The 15,408-nt window shown below is 33.4% G+C and overlaps 3 protein-coding genes across 3 annotated transcripts; 2 read left to right on the top strand and 1 right to left on the bottom strand.

Annotated features, from left to right (window-relative positions):
• Positions 1–64: 64 nt before the first annotated feature.
• rfk-1 (riboflavin kinase) lies at positions 65–839 on the top strand (the record flags this gene model as incomplete). Its single annotated transcript, NM_069521.2, has 2 exons — positions 65–398; positions 627–839. 2 exons carry the CDS (start codon positions 65–67, stop codon positions 698–700), a joined length of 408 nt encoding a protein of 135 aa, NP_501922.1. The 3' UTR covers positions 701–839.
• On the bottom strand, positions 795–5,534 carry gpa-7 (Guanine nucleotide-binding protein alpha-7 subunit). Its single transcript, NM_069520.3, has 7 exons — positions 5,406–5,534; positions 3,381–3,565; positions 3,117–3,271; positions 2,486–2,744; positions 2,198–2,290; positions 2,033–2,154; positions 795–1,402 (listed from the first exon to the last, which is right to left on the bottom strand). Exons 1-7 carry the CDS (start codon positions 5,521–5,523, stop codon positions 1,276–1,278), a joined length of 1,059 nt encoding a protein of 352 aa, NP_501921.1. The 5' UTR covers positions 5,524–5,534; the 3' UTR covers positions 795–1,275.
• Positions 5,535–14,583: 9,049 nt separating this feature from the next.
• On the top strand, positions 14,584–14,951 carry R10H10.4 (DUF3149 domain-containing protein). The gene is made up of 2 exons (NM_069519.2): positions 14,584–14,731; positions 14,781–14,951. The coding sequence occupies exons 1-2, from the start codon at positions 14,588–14,590 to the stop codon at positions 14,877–14,879; spliced, it is 243 nt and encodes an 80-aa protein (NP_501920.1). The 5' UTR covers positions 14,584–14,587; the 3' UTR covers positions 14,880–14,951.
• Positions 14,952–15,408: the final 457 nt, after the last annotated feature.

Here is a 15,408-nt window from a genome sequence, read left to right as displayed (position 1 = left end):
GCGTCTGGGTAGTAAATACTGTTTTGGTTTTTTTAAACTTAAACTCTTAAATGTGAAGTTTCAGATGAATCTGTTACCCTACCAATTCGTAGGAGAGGTAGTTCGTGGCTTTGGTCGTGGTGGCAAAGAACTTGGATGTCCCACTGCGAACATGGATGGCACTGTAGTGAATGGTCTTCCCGAAGGTCTTCCCGTTGGTGTCTACTTTGGAACTGCAAAACTCGACGGAAAATCGTATAAAATGGCAATGAGCATTGGATGGAATCCACAATATCAGAATGAGAAGAAGACTGTTGAATTACATCTGATTGATTATTCGGGTAGTGATTTTTATGGGAAAACACTCAGTGCAGTTATAATCGGATTCATTCGTGAAATGAAAAGCTTTGAATCACTAGGTTTGTTTTTGGAATAATTTAATCGTTGTATTTTTTTCGATTGGTGTTTTGTAAAATTGATATCAGCTGGTCAAAAGTTCAAACGTTCAAAAATTTTAATATATACTAGTTTCTAATGAGCACTCCTATTCAATCATGCGGAGCTATGCAACTTTCGGAAAAATGATGTTTGAACATTGACATTTCACTATTAGCCAATATATATTCTCATTAATTTTTTGCTTCTAGACGAACTAAAATCTGCAATCGCCATGGACATCAAAGTGGCTCGACGTGGATCTGTTGAGCAAGGAAAACTATAATTCATGTATTCAATAGAAAATTGTTGCATAATTCATTTCTACTTATTCTTTCGTTTCTTTTTCCAACAAATGGTTGTGGGTATAGTTGTTATAAAATTGTGATAATTCAGTTTCATTCCATAATAAAATTAAAATTTTCAAAGAGTTACAACATTTATGGGTCAGGGATGAAGAGAATGGAGAAAAAAGAGATCAGAACAGTTTAGACAACTTTTGACAGGGCGATAAAACATTTATTATATGTTCGTAAAAATCCATATCAACTTGAAGTTTTCGAAAGTGGCAGATTCTGACGAACATTTAAGAAATGAGAAAGGAAAAAGAAAGACTGTTTGAGAATGGATATCCTTGCTTGAAAAATTAAAAAGTTATTTTCTGAAAAAAAAAACAAAAAGGATTTCTGTGGAATGATGTACCCGAATACGATGGATTGCGGTGATGGAAAAAAAACTATTTAAAGAGGTTTGGAAACATGCAATTAAACTAAAAAAAATGTTTAGCAACAGTCCCGGATTATATTAATTACAGAAACTAGCGATAGGAAAGAGATTAAAAAAAATAATAAACACAAATATTTAACACAGTCCCATCGACTTGAGATTTTTGGCAATAATCATATCGAGACAGGCGTCCAACACGAATTGAACGTTATTTGTGTCTGTGGCACATGTGTGATGACAATAGATTTCACGTTGGGAGGACCTGAAAACTTTTGAGTTTTAAATGTGCTATCTATTGATAAGCGAATGATATCACTTACCACCGGGGTTTATTTTGGTTTTTTAAAGTTCTCATTGTCGAATATCATAGTATTTAAAATATCATATAAGTTTTCAGATTTTTGAAATATTTTTTCAAAAACTTGGTAAGTTGCCAAATTAAAAAAATTTTGTTCTTTTCCAGATTTTCTGATGCAAATATTTTTAAAAAGATTATTAAATTATGAAACTCGGGAAAAAATCTTTTTCTGGTCTTTGATTTTTTTGAGATACTGGTTTTTTTGGCAGAAATTGTTTTTTTTTTTGGTTTTGTTGTTTTTTTTATCCAAAAACCAATTTATTCTGGAATAAAAAAAAACGATTCTAATATTATTAAACGAGCCTCGTGATAAAAATGTATTTTTCTAAATACGGCTACAGTAATCCTAAAGTACTCCAAAACTTGAAAATGTGATGTCACTGACTATAAATGTGTGCATCAATACCTAGCACTTATTATATTTTTTTTAAATATTGATCTCATAAAATACCAATACTTAACACCTAAATACCATGTCATAATTCTTATATTGACCTTTTTTAAAACCTAGAATTAAGGTTGAAAATAAATTACCTATTAAGTTGTTCAAACTTCCATTGAATGTAATTAATACATTCTGTTTGATTCTGTTGTCCCTTGTATTCTGGGAAGCAAACGGTCAATGGTGATCGGACAATTTTTTCAGCGAACAAGTCCTGAAAAGATGGATTTCATTTCAATTCTGGATAATCAATATACCTTCTTATTTAAAAATAAAATAAAGTGAATATCCGCAAACCATGGACTATTACAGATTGAGTCAAACAGTTTCAATGATTCTTGCATTCGGTTCTGAAAAATTGAAAATTTGTTTCGCGACCTAGTGGTCGAAATAATTTGAACTTAACTACACATTTCTTCTAGTTTGTAACTAATTTGGTAATTGTCATAATTTTTCTATAGAAATATTTTCTGACTTCTAGAAAATATGGATAGCTCCGTTGACTATGCATAAGCTATAGTTATGAAATCAACAAAAAGACAAACCGTGCAATTATCTTCTCTCAAAGTTTGATCATACTCTGATAAAGATGATATAAAAATGATTGCATTAACATTATCGAAACAATGAATCCATTTCTTTCTTTCTGATCGTTGCCCTCCAACATCTATCACTCGAAATGTGAGCCCTTTCAGTTCAAACAAAACTTCTGTTATTCCTGTTGTTTTTATTCGTGTCCTCAAAAGATCCTGCTCACTTGGCACGTAGTTTGGAGATGAGAGACGTGGCAAGTTGTCAAGGAAGCTGAAAATATTTTGGTTCAATTTTCAAGAGCACTCAACAAAATGGTCAAGATTTTACGATTTACATGTAGTTTCTCTTTTGATCTAAAACGTCATATTCACAATTTTCGTCAGGTGAAAGACTAATAGATGAATTATGGTAAATATGATATGCAATTATTAGGCCTCTTGAGTTAGTTAACAATTTTTGACAGGCTAAAAGCAACCGATCCAACATCAATTTCAAGTTTTCTTGTTACGCTATTTCCGGATTTTAAAATTTTGTGGTGTCCAGATAATTGAATTTCATACAGGACAACAATCGTTTAAAAAAGTTTTTTTAATCACCAAAATATCCAAAAAATACTAGACGATATGAAAATAAAAATCTTACTATTTTGCAGAGTCATCAATTTGGTATTCATTGCTGCGTCGATAGCATTCTCGGACACCTGGATCATGCCATAACCTCTGCATTGCTGCTGCTAGTTCTTCTGTTAATTCTTCTTTATTTGCATGCACAGTTGCAAACACTAACTGGGAGTCACGCTGAAATGTAGTTTTCTTAAAAAGTACAAGAAACATCTGATAGAATTGGCTTGAATTTCAAATATTAAAATGTTTGTAAATTATTTCGAGAGCTATCCAAAAATCTCACCACTCGATCAGGTTCGCCGTATTCGATTTGCAAATGGAACATGGCTCGGAGAATTGAAAGCATACTGTGAATACAATTCGAATATACAACAGGCCGAATCATTTCAAGATCTTGTTGTGAGAATCCATCCTTGTGTAATATCCTCATTTGTTTTAATATTGTACTCTTTCCACTTTCTCCGGCTCCTGAAATTGGTTGTTTTGTTGTTTATGGTATCTGATATTCTTAGTTCTACATCATGTGTTCATAATTTTAAACAAAGATTTGTGATCAAAATTTGAATTTTTGTTATGACAACAAAAACAGAGCCAAAGCTCCGTGAGCTCATGTGAACAACAAAACTGGTAAACATTTAGTTGGAAAAATATATTCTAGTTAATTAGTTTTTCTGGTCCAAATTTGTATTATTTGAACTATAAGGATTTAAAAGTTACCCACCACTTGTTGAATTATCGTCATTTATTCAGAAACCACAAAAAAACGAGTTTGCAAAGAATATTCACAATATTTATATCATTTTGTGTCGGACTATTTTCTTTAAAAAAAAAGTGAAGTTTCATTCGATTTCCCATATCTTGCATGAACATTTTTGATATTGTTTCTAGAACTTCAAAATTAATCTTCAAATTACCAAAAAAAAATGTCAATAATAGACCCCTATCTTTGGAATTATCGAGTTTTCTGGGTTTTCCCCAACAATTCTTTAATAATGTCCTTTTCTTTTTTTTAAGATTGAGTGAAAAAGATTATTTCAATAATCCAGCATGTGATGATGATTCATCTCATTCCAACAAATACCAAAACACAAAAAAAATTCTTAAACATTTCTTCCAGGATTCCCATGTTTCTCTCCATGTCCATGTATCATTTTACAACTTTCTCTTTTTTTTTTCCTTCACTTCTACACATACTAATTGGATGGGTCGTTGCTGGTGCAGAGTCAATAAAAATTTGCTCCGTGACGTCAAAAAGCGAAATAATTGGGTCAGGAGGACACTTTTTGTTTTTTTTAGCTCAGTGGTCACATCGAATTGGAAAGTTTTAAAGTAAAAGTATTAATAATATATTTTATAGAGAATGTAGAAAACTGGGGAAATTTCAGGAAACTACCCCAGAAAATTATACTGAGAAAATACTAAATATATATATTTTTTTAGTTTTAAATTAAATATGCGTCCTTGTCTTTCTCAAAAGAAAAATCTGAAATTCGATCAGAAGCCAAAAAAAAAGAAAACTTCAGAGAGAACACATTGTTTCGATCAATTTATAAATGAGGTTTGGCGTTATCATAATGTGTTTTGGGACCTACTGTAGATAAATTATTTGTTTGGAATTCCTTGAAACTTTATTCGCTTGATTTTGCACTGTCTACAAAGTCTCATTATTTTTCAAATTCAATCTTAACAACTTGGAATCGGAGCAAAGTTCTTGTCCATTTTCTATGCTTCAGACATACTTTATTACTTGCAATACGTAATTTTGATGTCAGAACAGACATGAGGAAGAAAATCTTTGCAAAAAATTTTAGTTGACATGAAACTAGAAAAAAGTGATCTGCTTGCTCTGGGGTTTTATCAAGGTAGTGAAGTTTTTACAAGACTTGCCATTTCACTTCAGAAAAATTTCAAATCAAATGTATACATTATGATGTTTGAAGTTTGAGTTCGTGAATTATTTCACATTTAAATATTGCAAGAATAAATATCAAATAGAATGTCCTTCAATGGAAAGGATTACTCTTCGGGGGAATGAATGAATTATGTGATGCGAAAATATTCTATTTTAGTAAAAGATCATAGAACAACAGAATTAGCTCTCAACTAGACTATTTTATGGGAAACTTAATTATCTTCTAAATTTAAAACCAGAAACGCAGACTTTCTATAAATAAATATATTTCACCTGACCCCTTCGGTGTGCTCCAACTGGACACCGTGTGGATCGTGTTTTCTCTTTTTTCCCATAGCATTTCGAATGAAACGAGCTCAAATTTCTTCAGGGAAAAAAACCGAAAGATGTACGTACCTAATAGTAATAACTTGATGATCCGAAGACTCATCGATTGATCCTTCTTGATTTGCTCATCGATCCGACGATTCAGACGTTTGCCTTCTTTCTGATCTTTACTCGTGCAGTGACCCATTTGTGCTGAAATTTTAAAAATAGAATTTAAGAAGATTAGAATAAGCAAGGAAAATGGAAAGGGTCAAAGTCAATTTTATCAAATTAAATTAAAGAATACTGAAGAATTTGAAGATTATCAAACAGTTTTGTTTCCACCGACACAAAGTCCAAAGTAAAAGAGTATCCATGTCAAGAGACAGACTGTCATAAGTGGTGTGAGTACAGGACACATAAAAATACAAATATTAGGTGCGTAGAAGTACAAAGAAAACCTTTCAAAAAGTCGCTACAAGTTTGCCAAGCATGATCAGAAATCAGCTTTTGGTTTCTTTTCGTTTTCTCTTCTTTTTTTCAGATCAGCCAACAAAGTGAGCAAAGACGCGCAAGTGACCACACGCAGAAATTGTAGAGCCCCGGAGACGCTCCTTGATGCTGCTGCTCTGCTGAAAATGCGCGAAAAGGCGAGGAAGAGACAAACATGACAAGAGAATGGAGACAGAGACAAACATGACAAGAGAATGGAGACAGAGACGCATGTGTACCGAGATCCACGGGAAGCCACGGAGCCAGAAGGGAGAGCATAGACGAGAGGATGGACGATATAGTGTGAGAGTAATGTCGCGGATATCTCACTTTCTGTGTCCATGCCTTCTTCTTCTTCTCTCCGCGGCGTTTCTCTTATTGGTCTCCTTTTCCTTTCCACCCTTTCTATCTCTCATTCCGCCCCCTCACCTTTTGGCGAGAGCCCATCGGATTAGGACTCGCCCCGATGCTGTCGCGGCTCTCCATTTTCCCTTCCTTGTCTGCGTGTCTCTTCATCTTCTGGCTCTTCTGAATGTGCAACATGCTCATCGTCGTCGTCGTTTTCGATTCAGAGATGAGATGAAAAGGGAATACAAGGAGCGAGAGGTAAAAAGGAAGAAACAGATGCAAAATTAAATGGAAAACAGTGAAACTAGACTATCTCGTTTCTCTACATTCTAGAAGGACACACTACCAAGAAACAGCGAAAAAAGTTGGTTCAGTTCTAGAAAATTTGTTGCAAAAAGTTCGAGAAGGGCGACAATTGGGCGGGGCTTAATTTGGGATATTTGGTTTCGGAGACAACAAATTCCAGATTTTCAGCTAAAGCTTCATTATATTTGAAGTCTCATAGAAAACTCAATTAATTATAATTTTTAATAGCAATTGTCAAATAAATGATCCAGCTAAAAAATAGAATATTCTAAAATTCGATCAACTGCTTCGTTTTTCTCCTTTATAAATATACAGATAATATATATCTGGAACGATTTAAAGTTATAAGTTTCTATTTAAAAGGAATATGCGATGGGAATTTTTTTAATCAAAAATTTTACTAGTGTTCACTCTAAATTGACAAGCTTTTAAAAATTCCAGAAACAGAAGTTGAATATGTTTTGCAGATTCGTCAGAAGTCATTCAATTGGTATCAAACAGAAAAGAGCAAAAAAAAACAACAAAAAAGTGAGGGTGGAGGCAACACGCCCCTCGGGATTAATCAGATCCTCCCTCACATTCTTTTCAAGCACACAAACATTGATTGAGGGCATTCTGAGATTGAGTTGGTTGGCCCCAAACATGACTAGAATTTGAATTAAAGTGAAAAAATAAAAGAAAACTCTGGGGAGCACATAGATTATTGTGTTTTGGCGGAAGAGAAAATTTTGGGGATTTCCCTTTTTGTTTTTGAGCTGGGAATGTGTGAAAAGCTTGAAAGGATGGAAAGTGAAAAAGGAAACAAAAAAGAAGAAAAAGAAGGAAAAAAGAAAAGTTAAAACAACATGAAGGAGTATGTCTGAAGCTGCAGCGTAAGTGTGATTCCTGATTGTTGTTTCTGATTGAAATAAATGAATACCGGATTTTCCGAAATCCGTAAAATCTGGAACGCAGAATGAAAACAGGAAAAATGACAAAAATTGAGCGTCTGGTTGTTCCTAAGTTAACTTCCTTCGCATCTTCGACACTTTTCTCTCAAATTACAACCTAGAAATGCGCATGAGTTAGAAAGTCATCGATATCTCAAATTAAAGAGAAAATGAGCAAAGAGCAAGCGAAAGGAGATCCATTTAAAAAGGAAGTGATGTGAACAGTGTGAAAAAGAAATGGATGGAAAGAGCAATGAGATGAATTTGAATGAGGGTGTGGTTGATTGCGGTAAAGATGAGAAGCTTACGATAAAACACTGAGCGTCGATCTATTAAAAACAATGTTATATAAAGAAGTTGACAAAAGTCGTATAAGGAAATGGAAAGCCAAAACTTGTGTATGATTTTTTCAAAATATTCCGAGTATGAAGAAACGTAACTTGACATTCTCTGTTAGCTTCTTGCTCATGTTCTTCTAACTGTCTAACTCAAAATGTTGCCCAGGTCTTGTATTAGATTTAACCAAGATTTGCCAATGTTTGAGCAAATTACTGTTGCCCTTCTCCCAGCCTTGTACAAGTCCTAATAAGGACTTGCCAACTTTCTATAAACTTTTATTCGGAGGAAAATCCTTTGGGAAGTAAGTAAAAAAGTGCCGGAAAGTTTCGAATAATATATCGATTACGAAATTTAAGTTTTCTAGTTACCTTTGAATTAGTAGGTTAACGTTTTTGTAATATCAAACTTTGCTCCAAACGTTGTCAGTTGTTTTTGTAGCTGGTTCTGATAGCGTTCATTTTAATTTTAAATATTGAATGTGAAAACATAAGGTTAGATCAAAAAAGTCAATCAAATTGAACAAATTTCTTTTTTCCAAGGATCGCCGTTTCATTGACATTAAAAGCCTTGCCGATTCATCAAGATTTGCTCTGTTTCAATCAATTTGTTCCGTGTTGGAACACCTGTTTTCAGTTGAAAGCGACATTATCATTGCGGCGTCTTTCATCTTTGTGAATTGTGACAAATGTACTTTTGTTCTTTTTTATCGGAAGAATTGGGAAAAAATCAAAATGTTTGTGCATCCTTTTGATTTCTGAAGTTTTGATTTCAATAGAAGTTTGAATAGAGCACAATTAGATGCAAAGTCCTTAAACCGAAATAGATGTTGATCAAAAGGAACATCCAAAAACATTGAAGTCAGTGCGAAAAAGTCCTGCAGAATAAAAGGCGTTCAACAACAAACGGTCAGTGTCCGGCAGAAAGTTGTCAAACTGTTCGAAAAAACTGGGAGTGTTTCGTCGAGTAGAGATTTATATGTCTATTCTATTCCAAACTTATGCAGGAAAATTGTTTTCTTCGGGAAATGAATTTCAAATTGAACATTGAGTGAATTTGGGGAGACATTTTCAAGCAAGTCATCGAAGAAAATATCGAGGTTATTCCATTTTCTGAAACGTATACTTAAAGGCGTACAAATGTGTCCAGATGAACCTCAAAAAAGTTTATGGTAGCACTTTTTGATTATTTTTGATTGCAATTCTTTCAGCTGTTTAGACGACTTTTGCAATTTTTTAGCAAAAGTTAAGCTAAGTTTTGCTCACAACTGCGGTGATTTCTGCAACTTCGTGATTGCTTTTGACAAAGCTTTAATATTAGTTCCTAGAGTGTGCCATGAAGTTACAACGTTTTGCCGAGTGTATATCAATTGAAATTTTGAAAATCTTCACAAATTAAAAATCAATAAAAACATGAAATTTGCTTACGAAATCCAAATGGAAAAGTGGGCACCAAAAATACCAAAAAATGCTGCCATAATTTTTTTAAGTACGCGTTTAAGGAAGTCAACAATTACAATATGAATCTTGAAAATTGAAACATTACAATTTTGGAAAGTCATTTGCCGATGAATGTCAAATTCAAACTCCACAATACTTAAAATACAAAACAAAATCCAGACAAATTGGGCTTGATCTGAAAAGTGCAATCTTTATTTTTCATTTCGACTAGATATGTACATTGAAGATATATTTTGAAATCGGTTTTTGGAAAATGTCAAAGAAGGAGGTTTTCAATATAAAAGTAGCACTTCTCGTCAGTTCTCTAAAGCTTTCTGAGAAATCAGAATATCTTGCGCAAATTTTGTGTTAAAGGATAGAATAGCGAGAATCTGCAAAAAATGGAGAAGCTCGTAAACAAATTTTCGGCATTTGCCGCATTCAATACCGCCCGTCAGTGTCGAAATAAAGTCAACCCAACTCGCTCGTCAAGTTTGTTTTTTTGTTGTGCATTTTACTCCTTTTTCGTCTTTCATTTTTTGCATGCTCACTGTCTCAATTTTCTCACATTGGTAGCTAGCCAAGACATTGAATACACACAACAATATATAAAAATAAAAGAGTGAAAATGAAAAGACAGATGAAAGAAATGAAGACGTAGGAGGAAGATGGCTGGGGCTTGATGAAATTGGGTTGAGAATGAGGAAAATGGAGAAGAGTAAAGAGTCATATATGTATTGAAATGAAAAATAAGAAGAAGAATGAAGGTTTGATGCATTTTATTAAAACATCCGGGTGGGCAAGAAATTACTTTCATAATTGTCTGTATTATAGAATAATGAAGAATTGAAATTTTAATTAATCCAGAAGTTCAGTGACCTTTACCGTGGGGATTTTTTTCCAACTTTTTAAGATCTCTAACGAGCCTGTTTCAAAGCGCATCTGCGCACCTTATTAATTGTCAGAAAATTACATTATTTGTGCCAGGAAGATTTTCAAAGTGAAAGTTACGGCTACGTTTATCCTGCAAAGCCTATTTCAAAACGGGATACTAACATCAAACAGTTTACAATATACTTTTTATCAGGTCCCGGAGGCGCCTCTCACTCGCCTCTGTACTTGCCGTTCTCGTGCTCTACCAGCTATCTTTATCTGCTGTGTTTGCACAGATAGTCGTGTTGGGATCTCTAATTTAAAGATACAGTAGGGTTGTAAAATTCAATGGAAAGTATTTTAATAATTAAAAATATTGTGCCTGAATGCTGAGTTTGCTTTAAAATACCCAAAAAATCTGAAATTCAGATTATCACGGAAAAAAAACGAAAAAATCGAGAAGGAATGATAACGTCAACTTTCAAAAGAAAATTTAATTTTGGGCAGAAAACCCTGTTTGAATTTTTTATTAAAAATTTAAACAATAGCGTTAAAAATCGATTTTTCATTAAATCTCGAGTTTTTTTTGTGGTATTTTTAAGTTTGGGATTTTTCTTAATGTTTTAAAGGGAAATTCCTATTCACGATAACTTCTAAACGTTTCAATAATTTTTAAGCGTTCCAGAACATTTCATAGAAAGCCAAAAGTTCCGAAAACCTCAGAAAGTGTTAAAAAGATTTAGAGAAACCAGGAATCTCAAAGATACCGAAATATGTAGTTCATATCTTGAATTTTATGTTTCATTAACTTTGAATGCATTTTCTTCGTAATGAGTTTTCCTTGTAATTTTATGTAATTTTATTTTTTTAATAAAAATTACTACTTAGCAAATTTTCAAAACCAATCGAAAATAAACTATGTCAGAAAATTATAAATGGACTCATTCATCAACTTAATTGGTTATTAAGATGAGAAAAACGGAAAAAGGAATAGGGGAAAAAAGAAAGTGCGAGAATGAAATGTTGTGACTGACGACGGCTCCTTCTCTCTTTCTAAATTGGCTCAATTTGAAGAGAGGAGGAGCAAGTGAGTGCGTGTGTGCTCTCTTCTGTGTACCACAACTAATTGGCTTTCAGTTGGAAGAGCCTACCGAGTGGTGGAGCTTGGCACCGGGTACTTGATGTTTTACATACAACGTTTTTGATTCAATTGCAAAGGATTAAATTCAAGTCATTTGGAAATGATCTGGAAAGTGACCTTACCAATAAATGTTTAATTACATTTTTTCCCAGACTTTTAAGACATTAATTGGGTTTTAGGAAACACTATCAATAAAATTTGGTTGGCCTTTCACTAACTGAAAAACTCGTAATTTTTTTAATTATATATTTTTTTGCAAAAAAATGGCACATGTTATTGTTGTTCATAATAGTTGTTCAATATGTTCACACTATGTATAAGTTTTTTTTTTCCTAATTGTAAGGATTTTTCCATAAATAAAATAACTAATTGGTTTGTGAAAGCGTGGGGTTAACCAGGTAGGCATAAGCCTTTAATCTAATTTTTCTTTGAAATTAAATTTTGGAGTTTACTCGAAATATGATGCTCGAAAATCGTTGAGAAATTATTTGCTTCAGACTTTGAATTTTTAATGTGTCGACGTCATGTTAGTTCGAGAAATAATACGTTTTTAAACTAGATATATTTATTTTAATCGGGTCAATTATTTTTTAACAACCCACGCGAATGATTCATACCTCTCGAATAAAATAAAAATTCAAGAATCAGTAGCTAGAACACAGCTTACGCTGAAAATATTATATGTTCAATGAAGAACAACTTTCAAAAAAGTTTAGAAAACAAATGTAGACTACATGATCTTTTCTATAAGGTCCACTTGTCTAGAATGTTTTTCTATTTCTATTTTCTTTTTTTCAAGAGAAGTACACTTGAAAGTCTGAATAGATGATTTCCCGAACATCGCTAACAAAATTTTCGCGGAAATAGTCGTGGATTATGACACTGTTAACTATTTTACATTATTATTTTTTCGATTTAAAAAAATAGCTGCATGTTTTGAGAAAAAGTGTATTTTTACTACAGTTTTGCAAACAAGATCAGCTCATGCTGCGACTGAATTTAAATTTAAAACTACCATCACTCAAAGTTAGTTCTAAACTATATACATATTTCAAAATAAGATATTTACGCCACATTTGAAAGAATCATTTTTTGCTAATGTGTAGTGAGAATGTGCAAAGTTTTAATTTCCAAATTAAAAAAATATATTATTCAAAATCATCTACATCTGATCTGCCTTAACTAAAGACCGCTTAAAAGTTAGTGATCAATAAGCGTGGAAAGCTTGAATGAAACCTCCCCAGTAATACTTGTCTCCGAGCAAATCGAATGAGCAGATATCTAGCGGATCAAAAAGGTAGCAAAGAAAAGAGAAATAGAGAGGAATTTCCGGGTAATTGGCATTTTCTCTCATCCCTTCCAATTTGTGCGCACATGCTTTCTTCTTCTTTTTTTTGATCAAAAGAATCTCTTTTTTGGGAAATGGAAGGGATGATGTTTTTGGGTTACTAGAATATCAAAATATGTTCGATTCGATAATATGAAATGTGAAGTATTCGAAATAATCAATTTTCAAAACAAAAATGATTGAAAGATTTGAAAAAATTGAAATGAAAACTAATATTGATTTGATTTACACAGTCGGCCAAAAGTATATGCGCTTCTGGTTTTTTGATGATTTTTCAAAAATTTCAAATAAGAATACTCCGAAAACTAAACGTTTTGTAAACATCGACTTCATTTTTGGCAATTTATCTGAAGCACAAGAACAAGACGGATTTAGTTTTCTCGCAAAATCAATAAAATTATTCGAAAATTCAAATTAACTTTCTTTAATAGATAAATTCATAACATTTCATAAACAATCAACTTCCTAATTGTCGTATTATATGTCTAGACAAGAAAAAGAGATTTGAATAAACTCGGAACCAAACAAAGGTCCATTTCATGTCAAATAACTGAAACGAGCACTTTGACACTGATGTGGTCAGACAGTTAGAATACATCCACATTCAAATTGAGGGAATTGTTCTGTCGGAAAATTTTAATACAGAAAGTAAATGAATAAGGTAATGGACGAAGAAAAGATAATGGAATGAACATTTTGATACCATAACGTTTTTTACCATAATATACATAATAACAATAGTCATCAAACAAAGTGAAAATATCAAATGTCTGGCATCAAAAGGAACTTCATCTATGTATTTGTAAGCTGTGAAAGCTGAGACCTTTATGGAAACTGGGAAAAGCTCACAAATCGTGAGTTTACTCGACCGGCACAATTTGGCAGCTAAACATGGAACCAAAAAGTTGGTTTTAAACAAAGAATGCGTTACCTTTTCCTCGTCAACTTTCGACTACTGCTCCAACTTTTCTCTTGCAGAAATTGGTTTTCAGTCCCGTTTTTTTCAAGTTTCAGTGCTTGAATGGTGTCTCAAACTCCAGGCAAATACCAAAAGAGAAGATTAGAAAAAGCTCTTGTATTCTGTGAACCACTTGTACTAATCTTTTCAGGAAATGCTGTTGCGTGCTTTGTCGAACCTCTTCCCAGTTTATGAAAGTTTCTTTTTTTTTTCTGAATAACGCATGCAACCTTCTTTTTCTCGAATTCATTTTTGCCTGTCAAATTACTACCAAGAAAAGGTTTCAGTGTCTTGTGAAAGAGAAGATGCATTTCTAGATATCTACCCTCCCTCTGTAGCTGTATTCAAAAGGAATTCTTCTCATTCGTATTGTTAACTTGCGATGTGTCTCCTCAGAAATTTCACATCATCGGCATTTGAAGGCATGATGCACACATCGCCAATAAAATATATTGTGCTTTCTGAAGCATTACGCGCAAATAACGAGTCAACTGTGTTAGTGGATTATCACTTGATAAACCATTTCAAAACTCTGGAATCTCGGCCATTTGATCTTCTCCTAAATACTGAAATTATATGACCATAAATGTCTGTTTTTTTTCTCTTTATCTGTTCCAATATTCCAGTCATCCACCCCCATATCCTCCCATCATCTTAATCCTTCATCAACAAGTTCCCCATAATATTCAACTGCTTCATTTCTTCTATAAAACTCGTTTTCATTTTTTTTTTCTAGTCGGATATCCGGCTGATTCTGCGTCTCTACTTTCTGTGTCTCTATGGTTACATTTTATTTCTGGCACATCAAACGCATTGATTTTCAAAGAATATCTTCACATTCCTTTATAGGTTTTGCGCTCTAGCGGGTACTTCTCTTGTAGATATTTATCTAGTTTTGAGAAGTCTTATATATTGCATTCACAAAAGCTTTTCTGAGCATTAGTTTAAGTACAGACTCAAACCTGAATACTTTTGAGAATACTATCAGTTAGATTGATTAGAGATGATTTTAGGAATTTTTTAAAGAAGCTATATTTTATCTTAACACTGAAAATTATGAGACAATTTCCTAAACTGTTGAATTTCTTAAATTGTCAGACAAATGCCAAAACAACAGTTCGAAGTACTTGACTACGCAGCACCACTCTTCGTTGGAGCAGCTTTTGCAGTGATTGTATTCATGCTAACATTCGTTATCAACTTTGCCTTCATCAGAAGAACCGATGAAGTCACTGCTTTTGAAAAGGTGAAGAGTGATTGAAAGAGATCAAAAGTTTAATCAGAACATTTTCCAGCTAGGAGCAAAGTACAATTTGCGAGTTGGACCACACCGTGTCTCTCTGGTCAAGGAGAAAATGGAGAAACACGTCGATGAGGATGGACATGAATATTAATTAGTTGACTGTAGAATTTAATTAGATTTATTTTTGCAATAATTCTATTTCAAAATGAATATTTTTCGGTGCAACAAAATCTGAACAGCGGAACAAAGTATATTACATCGAGATGAAAATCAAATTTTCTCGGAACTTGACAAAACCAATCTCTTAGCATATTACTTTAAACACGTATTTCGTTTTAACTGGTTTACGTAGAAAAGTCTTGTCCAATAACTAATGATCATGTTTCTTTTACGTTTGTTAAAATACTGTCACATATCATTAGTAGAAAAGCTCATATAGCCACCATACAGTCACGGGATGGCCACACACACTGAGCGATGACTATAAAGCCACCACCTCTGAGCCACTGAGCTACTGAGCGATGACTATACAGCCACATTCTCTAAGCCACTGAGCAATTGCCAACGAGCCATTGAGGCAAAGCTGCCAAACCAATCCCATACATCCACCACAATGCAGATGGCCATACAGCCACCACCTCTGAGCCACTGAGATACTGAGCTACTGAGCGATGACTATA

This window comes from Caenorhabditis elegans, chromosome IV (assembly GCF_000002985.6).
Source record: "Caenorhabditis elegans chromosome IV".
NCBI lineage: Eukaryota > Metazoa > Nematoda > Chromadorea > Rhabditida > Rhabditidae > Caenorhabditis > Caenorhabditis elegans.
This window is presented reverse-complemented; position numbering and strand designations above follow the sequence as displayed.